Source organism: Desmodus rotundus, unplaced genomic scaffold (genome assembly GCF_022682495.2).
Source record: "Desmodus rotundus isolate HL8 unplaced genomic scaffold, HLdesRot8A.1 manual_scaffold_411, whole genome shotgun sequence".
NCBI classification, from domain to species: domain Eukaryota; kingdom Metazoa; phylum Chordata; class Mammalia; order Chiroptera; family Phyllostomidae; genus Desmodus; species Desmodus rotundus.
In genome coordinates, this window is record NW_026527491.1 from 1 (window position 1) to 13,181 (window position 13,181).

Sequence of the window (13,181 nt, forward strand, 5' to 3'; positions counted from 1 at the left end):
GGTCCCCGTCACGTGGCCGGGTGCACTCCAATGGGCGGCGCCAGGGCGACCTAAGGTTCCCGGCGGCCCGTGCGTCGGTGGTGGTTGGGTGGTAAGATGGCGGCTGTGAGTCTGCGGCTCGGCGATTTGGTGTGGTGAGTTCGGGCGGCTGGGGCCGAGCGAGATACTCCGGGGAACTCTTCCCTTGGGCGCGGAGTTCGCGGCCAGTCCCGGAGTTGCCTTTCTATGCTCTCCAGGCTGCGAAGAGAGCGAGATGAGGTGCCGACGCTGGAAACAACACCGGGCGGAAGGGGCAGCCTTGCTTGGAGGGACTGAGTCCGAGGGTGGCTGTGATGGGCCGGGCTCTGATCAGGGAGGCCGCCTGGTAGAGAGCTTGCTCCAGGCCGGACGCCGGCAGCTATTGTGAAGGGCGTCCCTGGCGTCGGCCGTGGACGCCTGTTCCTCTGGGTCTTGCTGGGGTTCCCAGGAAAGCGGGAGAGCCGTGGAGCCCGCGGAGCCTTCTCGCCTGGGCAAGCCCGTTAAAACCCGCGCGTTGCGATGAAACTGACCTGTGCGGGCGCCTCGGCAGCGGGTATCAAAGCCGGACTGATGGTGCTGCCCCGTGAAGAAATGGAGGGGACACTTCTCCTTTAGGCTTGGCAGTGACCAGTGCCTTCTTGGGTACCTCTCGTAGTCTCCTTCTGTATCCCAGACAACCAACCCCCCGAACCTAGATCGACTGTCGCCGCCTCCCTCGAGCTGCGTAGCTCGTTTCTTGACCCAAAGGAAGGCTTCCATTAGCATTTGGCAAAGCTGGCTGGTCTCGCGGTCAATTAAAACAGACTGTAAGGGGAAGTGTGTGTTTACAGAGCAAACTGGCCCCCGCCCCCATCAGGGAAGGCTCTGGACAAGTGATTCTTGGTGGTTTTGTTGTATCTCTTGGTACCCGAAGAATGCACATACCTTACGCACATACGTATACAATTTTGCATTCCATTTATGAGGGCTTTGGGCTTGTTGGGTCCATCCGTGGAAGCCAGATCTCGAACTTCTGTTTGCTAGCTTTTGTTCTGGTACTTGAGGATGCAAATGGAGATTAAGGGGGGGGGGGGGGGCAATTGCATGTTGAGCGGTTTGAAGGAGGTGGACAGGCTTTCCCAGAGCAAATGCTGACACTCTATGTCTTCTCTAGGGGAAAACTCGGCCGGTATCCTCCTTGGCCAGGAAAGGTGAGTGTCTTGCTACTAAACTGAAGGAAGACATCTGAAGTTGGGTTTGAAGAAGTGAAGAATGTAAGATGCATTCCCCTCAATTTCTAGCATTGAATTAAACTATGCCTATTTAAATAATGCTCAGAATTTTTTCTTTAATATCAGTTTGTCTAGAAAGGGCAGTATAATATAAACCAAGTCATTTAATCTGCAGTAAATGCTTATTTCTTGAATCAGAGATGGGTTTGGTGGAGTCTTTTATGCCTGGAAATCAATTCTAATTTGAATTTAGCTTTATACGTAAATCTAACAAAAGGAGAAGAAAATAAATTCTCCAGAAATAGAGAAATCTAAATGTAGGTTAGTGAAAAGTCAAAGTATTTTTGTCCCAGCTCAGTTTAAATCTTCTTTCCATGTTACCATATGTGCTGCTCCAGTGTGTCTTTGCAGAAGTTGGCATTTCAGATTTTGCATGAGGCGATCCATCATAGCTTTCCAAATGTTCTGTTCTTATATTCTTGCTAGGAGCCCAAGAATATAAAGATATATCTTTACACTGTCTCTTTGCAGTATGGCATTTTCAGTGCCTCTGTTGTCTTTCGGTGTCACTATAACATGTCTGAACTCTTCTGCATTGAAGTATTTTTAAAAGTACTTCTTTGCACTTCTTCAGTGATTACAGGGTCACTTTAGGGGGAGAACGATGTTGGTCTTACCTTTGCTTTTAAAACAGGGCCATTTCAGTAAGATTCTGTCTACTGAACACCGTGCTAACGTGTTAGATGTAGGGAAATTCTGTAGAAACGTGCCAAGTCTAGCTATATACTAGGCTCTGCATTTTTATTTTAAGACATTCCTGCATTTTTCTCTTACCAACTCCGAATCGTAGAAAAAACCTTTTCTTTCTATTTTATTTCCCAGATTGTTAATCCACCCAAGGATTTGAAAAAGCCACGTGGAAAGAAATGCTTCTTTGTGAAGTTTTTTGGAACAGAGGATCAGTGAGTAGTGCTCACCAAGAGTTTTACTTTCCCTTTATATAGGCATTGCCCTGAGTCTGAGCTGCTTTGAGAATATCCTAGGAACCCTAGTGCAGTCTGTAAGGACAGTAAATCATTCTGGCCGCATACCTAAATAAAAGGTGTTATTCTTGCAGAAATTGGGCTAATAACAATGTCATTCAGCTGAGAACTGGGGCTCACCACCTTCTAAATACAGTAATCACATTGAGATAGTTTCTCACATCTCTACCTAGTTCCATAGGCAGTTCCTTTTATAAAGCCCACATTTGGTTCTCTTAATGGCTGTTTATCACTGTGGCTCATGCATGAGGTATACAGTGAAAATTATAATATTTATCTTAATGAAAATAATTTTTTTAATCTGCTTTCTTTTGTAAGACTAAATGGTTCACTCTAAAACTATAACAGTAAAGCTTTTTAACCAGACCTTAGAGTTGAAATCAAACTACTAATTTGAGATTGATAGGCCATATAAGTAATCACAGTGAGGGGAAGATGTGTATTTGCCTGAGTGATTTGTTTAGCCTTCTCATCACTAGGTCAAGTCAGTTACCTAGGTCTCGCTAGATGGTTTGTGATTTCTTTAAGTAGTTGTATTTCTGTTTATGATTCTTATAGGAAAATATCATTTTGAGTTAGGAAAATGTGACTTTTTTGATGATTTAATACCAATGATTCAAACACACTTTCCTCATCTACAACCATACCACCCTGAACACCCCCAGTCTCGTCTAAAATAGACATTCCTAAAAAGTGATATATTATGTAGGAAAATCTCTTACAGTGTTCTTCTTTCACTCAGGAGTTTATGTGTCAGAGTGCTTACCCATCCTGGTTTAGAGTTTGCCTGGCATCATAAAGGTACACGGATATACCCAGCCCCAGTTCTCTGTTACAAACGTACTTACCAGACTTCTGATAGCAATATTTCAAGGGGGTCACTGTCCTGGAGCTGTGAGAGTCAGAGACACTCTGGAAAAGGGAACGTTCTGATAGGCCATGGATTTCACCAGAAAAATTGCCCTGATGCATAAAACAAGTGCTTATCATACAATGATACTCCACATTGCTTGACGCGAAAGGGAACTTGCCAGGAAAGTAAATGTTGTGGTGACCAATCTCCCAGGGCCTCAGGACAAAGCCATAGACATTTGAGATGAGATTAAGTGCAGAATGAGTGGTGCAGATAATTATTTTATAGAGATCAGTGGAGAATAGCGAGGTCAAGGGCTGATATAAGAGGTGGAATTTGAATCAAACTCTGGGGTTGGATAGAATTTGTACAGACAAGAACAGTAAGGGTATTCCAGGCAGTGGGGATACTATAAGCACTGGGCTTCGAGTTGGATGTGTGGGGAGAGAGAGGCTCCCTGCCTAGGGTAAAGAACTTGTGCTTGGGAATAACAAGAGGCAATATGGTTGGCCTAACTTGTGTACTTCTTTGTTTAGCTAACCCCAGTATGAAAGAAAAATGGGAACTCATAGAAAGTGGGAACTTAATCAGATTATAGCAGGCCTGAAAGTCATTGTGTTTGTATGATAATTTTTCGTGAGTTCTGAAAATAAACTGTATTCCTTGTGTATAAGAATTACTACAGATAGGACACAGAAAACTGGAGCTGAGTGAATTTCCAAGCTCAGCCAGGCAACCAGGTTAAGCCAATGAAAAAGAAGTACTCACTGAACACAAAAATAACCTAATGGTATCAGTGCGGTGATGATGTGATTTCTAACTAAAGTTTTTTGAGGCAATTCATAGCAAGTGGATACAGGGAAACAGGCTTAATATTTTTTAAACCTTTTAAACTTCCTCGATAGCATTCCTTGACATAAAAAGCTATTCAAAAATTAAGTCACTGCAGGACTAACATGTTATCTTTCTGTGGCTAGGCAGTTGATTGAGTGAAAGGAGACAAAGGGTAAGGATCTACAGAATTTCCCAAAGGGCGGAGGGTTCTTAGTGACCAGTGTTAAGGCAGATTTTATTTAATATCTTTATATTATCTGAGGGTGAAATCTCCAGATTGTTGGGTAGCTATGAATTACTTTGGGGAAAGATCTCTGGATTTGTTACCAGCCTAACGTGCATTCATATACTATGCCAGTTTCACCTACTCTGACTTGGGCAAGCTCTTTCATCTTTCTAGGATTGTGCATCCTTATCCACATGTGAGAATAATGCTCCCAATCTTGTAGTTACGAAGAAGTAGTGTCACTAGTTCATAGTGCGGTTTGGTATACGGCAGGTGTTTAACAAACATTAGGTTAGGGTGTAGATCTGTTACCAGAGAAAAGCTGGTCAGAAGCAGGTTGCTTTCAGTAGGGGAAATGTGAGAGACATACACAGACTCTGCCCATGAGAGTCTGTGACAGAGAATCTGTGTTTGAAAAGAAAGGCACCTGAAAGTGGGGGGTTCCTAAGGATGTCAGCATGTCTGCTCTTTTGACCAAAAAGTCTTTGAACACAAAAACAATACATTGTTTCACGTTTTTTTCTTTTTTTTTTATTTTTACATCCTTCCACCTTTATTAAAAACTGTACTGTGCATTTCCAGGAGTACTGTGTTCAGTCCTGTCCATGTTCCCAAAGGAATCTGGTAGAGGAGCCAGTCGAGATCGGGAAGGGGGACAAAGTCAGACAAAAGAGTAGGAGTCTTTAATGTGAAAAAAAGCGCAATCCAAATTGATGAAATAATAAGTGGCCTTGAGGAGGTAAACACTGACTTGTTCATAAACCCCCAGACGTTTCAACAAGCAGCACCGTGGGTAGAATAAATTGTGTGGCTATGTGTAGGACGTGTATAAGGATTACAGTGTAAACGTTGAAGCAGTAGTTTAGACAGGGAATTCAAGTGGACTTTTTAGGGATGAGAACTACTTTGTGAAGGGCAAAGCCATAAGTGGCTAAAGAAGAAGCTGAACTCTACCTCACCTTTAATACTTTTTTTAAACATTTATTTCTATTTATTTTTAGAGAGTGGGGAAGGGAGGGAGAAAGAGAGGGAGAGAAACATCGAAATGTGAGAAAAACATCAATCGGTTGCCTTTCACATGCCCCCAACTGGGGACCTGGCCCACAACCCAGGCAGGTGCCCTGACCGGAAGTCAAACCAGTGACCTTTTGGTTCACAGGCTGGCATTCAGTCCACTGAGCCACACCAGTCAGGGCTCACCTTTAATATTTGATGTGCTCCCAGTGCATCCTGGAGTAGAAGCTTCTCTGGTGATTGGGCCCTGACCTCAGTAGACAGGGTCTGAGACAGTGGGGCTCTTCCTGTACTCCTGAAGAATATACAATTCAGTCACAGGTGTTCATTTTTAAAACTGCATGCTACTTATAGAGGAAATACATAGAAATAGGGTTTGTATATTAAGAAGGACCTTTATTAAAGAGTAAAAGCAGTAGCTCCTTGAGATAAATGATTTTGCCCTGACCAGTGTGGCTCAGTGGATTGAGTGCAGGCCTGCGAGCCAAAAGGTCACCACCGGTTCAATTCCCAGTCAGGGCACATGCCTGACTTGCAGATCAGGTCCCTGGGTGGGGATGTATGAGAGGCAACAGGTTGATGTATCTCACACATCAATGTTTCTCTCCTCTTTCTCTTCCCCTTCCCCTCTAAAAATAAGTAAATGAAATCTTTTTGGTCAATGACTATGGGTGACAGAATGGAGTTCATTTAGTTTGTAGGTGCTCAAAACCAACAGAAACAGTCCTGACCGGCCTGGCCAGGTGGCTCAGTTGGTTGGGGCCTCAACCCACACACCAACAAAGGTTGTGGGTTTGATCCCTGGTCGGGACGCGTACAGGAGGCAACCCATTGACCTCTCTTCCCCCCTCTCTCTCCCATCCTCTCTCTTTCCCTTCCTCTCTCTCTCAAATCAGTAAACATATCCTCAGGTGAGGGTTGAAAGTAAAAAAATAAAAACCACCAGAAGCCAGTTCAGAGAATACTGTGGGCAAACAACGATAGACGGAGAGGCAGGATATTGGTGGGGTTTAAGTCATAAGATGTCAGCCTGAGGTACTTTTACATCAAGACGATAGTAGGTGGGACAGGCTGGGTGCGAGGTGTCTGAATGAGTACTAAAGTAACTTCTAGAAAAATTTGTGGCTCGTAACAGAACAAATTGGAACCATCTGAGCATCCCCTTTTCTTTTCACCTGGTGATTGATTGACCCACATTCCCCACAACTGATGCCATGTAATAGTTGGAGAAATGTGCCAAATGGGTAGTGAGAGCCACTGCTCCGGGCTTTTGGACTGAGCCAGCAGTGTGCTGCTGCCAGGGATGGACCGTAGCTACCCGAGCACTGAGTAGATTCTCCTCTCCCAGTGCCTGCGGCACCAGGTGACGTCTTTGGTGGTAGAGGCAGCGGACTCCAGGAGCGGATATCATGCACCGGAATTACAGAAATTGGCACAAAAAGAAGCAGCTGGCTGCGTTGGTGTAGACAGCAGCTTGAAAGCCTCATCCAGCATTTGGGAATGTTATCAAGTTTGGGGAACAAAATCTATATCTTATCTGCAAGTCTTTGTTGATGTCTGTATGATAATCATTGCTTGAAATTAACTGAGGAACTCTAAATTATTTCTTCGTGGTTTCTTGGTTGTTGCGTCTTTTTGAGTTGTATTTTTTTGGTGTCTTGATTCTGAATGGCTTAGACTTGGACCTCTAACACCCCGGTAATCCTTAGCCTTTTTCAGTGGTTTGGGGTGGGGGAGCATAGAAATTATTACTAAGTACTACTCGCCGATTCCGTATGGAGAAGTGAACCCACGTTTTCTGACCCTGTTCTTGGCCTCACCTTTGGACTCTGCTTGCATGTGTTCTACTCTCTCCTGCCCAGATCATTGTGTTTGTGTGAAGTCTGAGACACATACATGAGGGTGTTTGAGATTATTCATAGAGTGGCATCTTTAATATGATAGCTGCATGGTATGGTTTTAATGTAAGGGAAGAGCAGGTATTATGGAAGTTTTTGAAAGTGTAAAGTTTTTGTTTGTTTTGTTTTGAAAGTGTAAAGTTTTTAAATACATTTTGAGTGAAGTGGATAATGTGAGGTTGGCTAAGTGAAAGGTTTGTATTCACAAATGAAAAGACTTTGTAGGAGGTGTATCAGAATACCAGGGTACGTTAGCTGCTCTTGACCATCCTACACAGGTGCAGATAAACCGCTAACCACCTGAGCAAACCTTATAAACAAGGAAGTAATGGGGAAACCCCTTTGGGCTGTCAGAGTAGTCCTTATTCTACAGCAGAGGTCTTTATTGTTGATTTGTTGTTTTTTAAAGATAATACGTGTTTATAGTTCCCCCTGAAAAACTCAAGCTATAAACTATGAAAGGGTTCCATTCATCTCTATCCCTCAGCCACCCAATTCCCTGCCCACATCATCCGGTGTTTCTTAGGGCGTAGCTCTCTAGAGATAGTATGTGTATGATCAAGAAGTTACCTGTTCCTTTTTCCTCATTTTTGCACAAGTGGTGACACAGTTCACACACTGCTCTGCGTCTTGCTTTTTTTTCCCCCTTAGCCAAATACCTTAAGGGACCTTCCGTTTTCATGCTTTGTAATGACCTCACTGATTGTTAGTTACTTTGGTTTCAGGCGTTTACTTCTACAAACAATATATAGTTAACTTTCTCGTACATAAAAGCAAAGACACTACTTCAGATACAACTTGACTAAACTTGATTTTTCTGACTTCCCAGCCTACAGCAAGTTGGGCGGAAAAGGTCCATCTCCATGTAGGCATTGGGAGAATGACATGAGGGAAATCACAGGTTACAACTGTATCGAGAAAAACAGCAGTGGCTAAAAAAATGTACAAACAGCAACGGCCACAAAAAGCCACTAAAGCCTTACAACATTTAACTCAGAGTCACCCTGAATGTGCCCACAAGGCATCATTTACCCCGTAATTATTTATTGAGCACCAGTTGCATGCCAGACCTGCCTGATGAGCCTCAGTGAATAGGAGAGTGGTGCATTATTGAAGCATCTGCTAAAAAGCATACCGTGTTTAAGGAGACAGGGTTTTGCAGTACTATAGCCATTAGAGAAAAAATTCTATTCAGACAGCCAAAGGGATTTCAGCTTGGTGTGCTTTTGAGAAGGAATTCTCCTGGGGCTTTGGAGGGCTGGCTTTTTATTTACTGGATTTTTTAAAAATTGATTTTAAAGGGATAGAGGACAGTGGGGAGAGAGAGAAACATCTATTTTTTGTTCCACTTATTTATGCATTCATTGGTTGTTTCTTGTATATGCCCTGACTAGGATTGAACCCACAACCTTGGTGTATTGGGAGGACACTAACCAACTGAGCTACCTGGCCAGGGCTATTTTGTTTTTCTGATGTGATAGAATTCTTCTCCAACAACAGGTTGACTTAAGTAGACTAATATTTCTTGCATTTATCCTTCTGAAGTCATATTACTGTTTTAAGTTCATTTAGCAAACCATTTTCAGTTTTCAAAGATTATCGTAGAGGAAAATTTCATTTTAGTATATCAAATGCCAGTCTTCAGGTTGAACAGAATTTTGACTGTTTTACCGGCAGAAATCAATAAAATACTTATTTGTGTTTCCTGCACAGATGTCCCTCCACTAAGTGGTTGGGGGTCAAGTAGGGATTTGGATTCTTACAGGGTTTTGTCCCAGCTCAAGGGCTCCATAGAAACCACGTCATTGGTCTCTTACTGGAACTTGTATGAGTCTCACCTTCTGGCATGAAGTTCAGAAAAGGAAGAGGTCTGTCTTGAGGGCTGTGTTTCTTTAAGCTTCATCACTGATGCTTGCGTCATATTTGAGCCACCAGTTAGTGTGACAGCTTAACTTGCTTTTCAGGCCGCATCTGGCTTTGTATCTGATTGCTCTGATGGTCTGTCCTTAGAAACACTATATATGCAAGGAAAGGCAAGAGGGTCAGTTCAGTGGTGTACTTGCCAGACAATCTGGGGTTGAAATTTAATTCCAGTTTGCATCCCTATAGATTGGACCCGTTGGCTCTATAGTGTCAAATTTCAAACTTTAAAATTAATTGGTCATGAAAAAAGTACCTGCTTACATCATCCAGTGGAAGCTCTGTGTGGTGACAACAGCGTCTGAGTGCCCATTTGTTGTCCCTCCCTTCGTCCAGTTTTGTTCACTCATGAATAACCTGCTTAGTCCTGGTTTGCTCTCACATTTGCAGGCTGATGGCCCCGGGCTGTTGTGTTTGTTCAGACCCATCGTCTCTCAAAGCACTGGTGTCTATCGGTAGCACTATTTTTATGTACAGAGGTTAGCACTTTTACTATTATCATTGGATATTCTCCAACTTTCTCTGACAGAAAGAACCCTAAGTTAGTGTGATAGCCCACTTGCTATATCCTTAACCTGACCCACTTTTTCAGAAGGTTATACTATGAAACCTGTGAGTGTTACAGGATAAGACATATAAATTGTTACCTTGCCAAGCCTGTAAAATTCTCTCCTTTATACTGGGGGACTGAATGTCATATAGGGAAACATCATAAAGTCAGCTGGGACAGATTTGTTCAGGTAAGTGTGGTCGGTCAGATATTCTATAGTTGATAATTGAGGGCTTTTTTCACTTTCAGGTGTTATGTACTAGAATTAGGAACTAAAAATTAAATATTAGGAAAGTATGTTTTTCTACCTGTAATCACAAGCAGAATCTTGTTTTTAAAGGCCTCCCTTTGTGACTGCTGCCCTCATGCCAAGCCATGTGTCACATGCTTTATGTGGTCTAGTAGCTATGGATACAATCATTTATGAGCAAATGTCAGCTCTACAGCTGCAAATATCTGTAAGAGCAGAAGGTTTTAGTTGTTGCATTCCTTTAGTCCTCATAGCATCCTTGATTCTGAGTTGATTGACAGGTTGTCAGTCAATATGGTTTAGTGCTTCCAGGTGCCCTAATTTCCTGGGATCCATGTGTAGCCATCTGTACTGTGTGGTGAGAATGGGAGAGCACCTCCAGGTTTTCTCTGTCCTGAGCAAGTGGCACGGTGTGTGTGGTTCAGTGTGGGAGAATAGGAGAATAGGAGTAGAAATAACCTGTGACACGTTCATTTGAAGGATATTCCAATTTTGCTTGTTGGCTTGCTTGTTCCAAGAAAACATAGTTTTAGGCTCAAGAGTTTGGGGTGGTCAGTAGCATGTTTTGAAAAACTGGCAGGCCTGTTTCAAAGTCCAGTTAAAGTAAATGGACACTTGCATTGCATTCTGCTGTGGGGAGGTGTTTGATACTTTCTGGCAGAGGCAGTGTGGATCATACCCTTTCTATGTGTGTTTTCTGCTAGTGCCTGGATCAAAGTGGAACAGCTAAAGCCATATCATGCGCATAAGGAGGAAATGATAAAGATTAACAAGGGAAAACGATTCCAGCAAGCTGTCGATGCTGTGGAAGAGTTCCTCAGGAGAGCCAAAGGGAAAGACCAGGTGAGAGACTCCATGATTCTTGATTTATGCCAATGCCAGACCAATTATTTTTGCATAGTAACTAACAGATTAAATATAACCCAAACTCAAAACTCTATTCTTATGAAATGCCAGTAGAGAGAGAGCCAGTTCAGTTCTGAGATATCAGCATTTTGGTAAACAGCTTGAAACTCCACACTTGCGGCTGAGCTTTCTGGAATAGAGTGTTGCTCTTAGAAAAGTCACTGGAACCCAGGAGAAGTATCTGAGTACAGCGTAAGTCATGTCTCCTTTTATAGGTCAGAGATTAGGAGCACAGCTTCTAGGTTATATCCACTGCCTGGGTGTAAATCCCACTTCTTAGCTTTGGGGCTGTGGGCAAGTGACTTGACTTTGTTTTTGTTTTTGTTTTTAATCTGTTTCCCCAAATGGAAGTGGGGATGACAGCAGAGCCTGTTTCATAGGGTGGTTGTGCAGATAACGCATGTAAAGTGCCCATCATAGGGCATGGCTCATGTAAATGGTGGTGGTGATGGCAGCGGCTATTGTGGTCATCATTATTATTATTAAACTTTCAGACATCATCCCACAGTTCTGCTGATGACAAGAATCGGCGTAATTCCAGTGAGGAGAGAAATAGGCCAAACTCAGGTGATGAGAAGCGCAAGCTTAGCCTGTCTGAAGGGAAAGTGAAGAAGAACATGGGAGAAGGAAAGAAGAGGATGTCTTCAGGCTCTTCAGATAGAGGCTCCAAGTCCCCTCTGAAAAGAGCCCAAGAGCAGAGTCCCCGGAAGCGGGGTCGGCCCCCAAAGGATGAGAAGGTTTGTTTTATCTCTGCAGCTTCTGGGATTCGTGACTTCCTTTTGTATGTGGCGGAGTTAAGCTCTACAGCATGCTTCAGTGCACTGAGTGAACATAGAGTCCAGTGCTGAGTGCTATTCCAAAGAGTCCTGCAGACCAGGGGAAGGACACAGCCCGGATGCACAGGAGTGAAGTAACACAAGACAGGAAAGGATCATGCATTCAACTAAATGCTCGAGTCAGGAGGATGATCCACCTGAGCACCATGCAAGGGCTGGCACTGGAAAGGGTTTAGCAAGAAAGAAGGGAAGGCATTCCAAAGGTGGAAGGCACAGCTCATGTGGGGCTTGATGTCATTTGGACATTGTCAGTACAGGCAGAGGACAGGAAGAAAAGCAGAGAGATAAAAGTAGGTTGTCATTGGAATGTGGAGAGTATTGAGGTCTACTTAAGCAGTGTTGTATTGTCCTGAAGTCAGTAGGGTGCCATGAAGTTGTTTGAGCTGGGTGTGGAAGTAGCAGTGTGCTCCAAGCTATACGTTAGTAATCATGGAGGGCAGAGGAGAAAGGCTCAAAGCTAATTAGAAGGCTAAACCCAGGCGTGTGTTCATAAGGAGCTATCCTAACAGGGTGGTAGCAAATATTGAAAGAAACTGAGAGGTACTTCTGAGGAAGAGTTTATAAGATTTGGCAACTGGTTATATTGGGGAGGAATGGGAAAAGGGAAGGAGAGATTATTCAAGTTTGTACCTGGGGAAATGGTGATGACTTTCTTAAAGCAGAGGAGTCAGGCCCTGGCCAGGCACTAAGTTGGTTGGAGCATCATCCCCATATGCCAAGGTTGTGGGTTTGATCTCCAGTCAGGGTGCTTGCAGAAATCAGCCAATGGATGCGTGAATGGGTGGAACAACAAGTCGATGTTTCTCTCTCTCTTCCTTCCTCCTCTCTCTTTCTCTACAAAATCGATATGTAAAATTAAAAAAATAAATTAAAAAAAAGCAGAGGAGTCAGGAAGAGCTGGCTTATGGGGCAAGAGGACCAGTTCTCTTTTGAATGTGATGCATTTGGGATGATGCCTAGACCACCAGGGAGACTTGGAGTACCATTTGCTTGGAAATGTGGGAAGCGAATATGTAGGAAGAATGTTGGATCCATGAGACTAGATGAGTTCTGAGTTTGGGAAATAAAGGAGGGAGATGAGTGAAGGGCAGGAGTCTGCTTTGCAGTTAGTGTGCCTGTAGTTTAGGGTAAGAGGAGTCAGAAAAGCCAGCAAAATGAAGTGAAGCAGCAATAACATACTCCTCTCCTTCTTGTAAAGATTTTTGTGAAGTCTTAGATGCCAAGGAGGAGAATTTGAGATGTAGTTGGGTAGTCTGTCTAACACGGGAAATTGTGAGAGCAGGATCAAGGGGTAAGAAGCCAGATGGCTGGCAGAAACAGTTGGGTGATGAGGCTGTGATGAAATGCTAGACATCAGATCAAGATTTGCAAATTCAGACGCAAGCAAGACCAGACAGGTAATGGAAGTGAGTGGAGCCAACTAATGCAAGAAGAAATGGCTCAAGCAGGAGGTTCCACGGCTCTGCCCTACCTCTGTGCTGAGAGCATTAGGTTGGCAGTGGCTGGTGGCCCGGAGGCGGGGTTCATGCTCTGTCCATGGAGTTCCAGCTAACTTTTGCCAGATTGTCTGGTTTTTCTCAAGAGAAACTGGAAATACAGATTTTTATGTGAAATGTTCCAAT

The 13,181-nt window shown here is 43.5% G+C and overlaps 1 protein-coding gene across 6 annotated transcripts in view; it reads left to right on the plus strand.

The window, feature by feature from the left end:
• Nucleotides 1-9: 9 nt before the first annotated feature.
• The window catches only part of GLYR1 (glyoxylate reductase 1 homolog), a 33,876-nt gene continuing 20,704 nt past the window's right edge, over nucleotides 10-13,181 (plus strand). For all 6 annotated transcript variants that reach the window (XM_045189855.2, XM_045189856.2, XM_053917886.1 and 3 more), the window contains exons 1-5: nucleotides 10-134; nucleotides 1,172-1,208; nucleotides 2,112-2,191; nucleotides 10,522-10,660; nucleotides 11,218-11,460. In XM_045189855.2, the coding sequence (XP_045045790.2) occupies nucleotides 97-134; nucleotides 1,172-1,208; nucleotides 2,112-2,191; nucleotides 10,522-10,660; nucleotides 11,218-11,460 (537 nt within the window). In that variant the 5' untranslated portion in view covers nucleotides 10-96. The remainder of the gene's footprint in view (nucleotides 135-1,171; nucleotides 1,209-2,111; nucleotides 2,192-10,521; nucleotides 10,661-11,217; nucleotides 11,461-13,181) is intronic.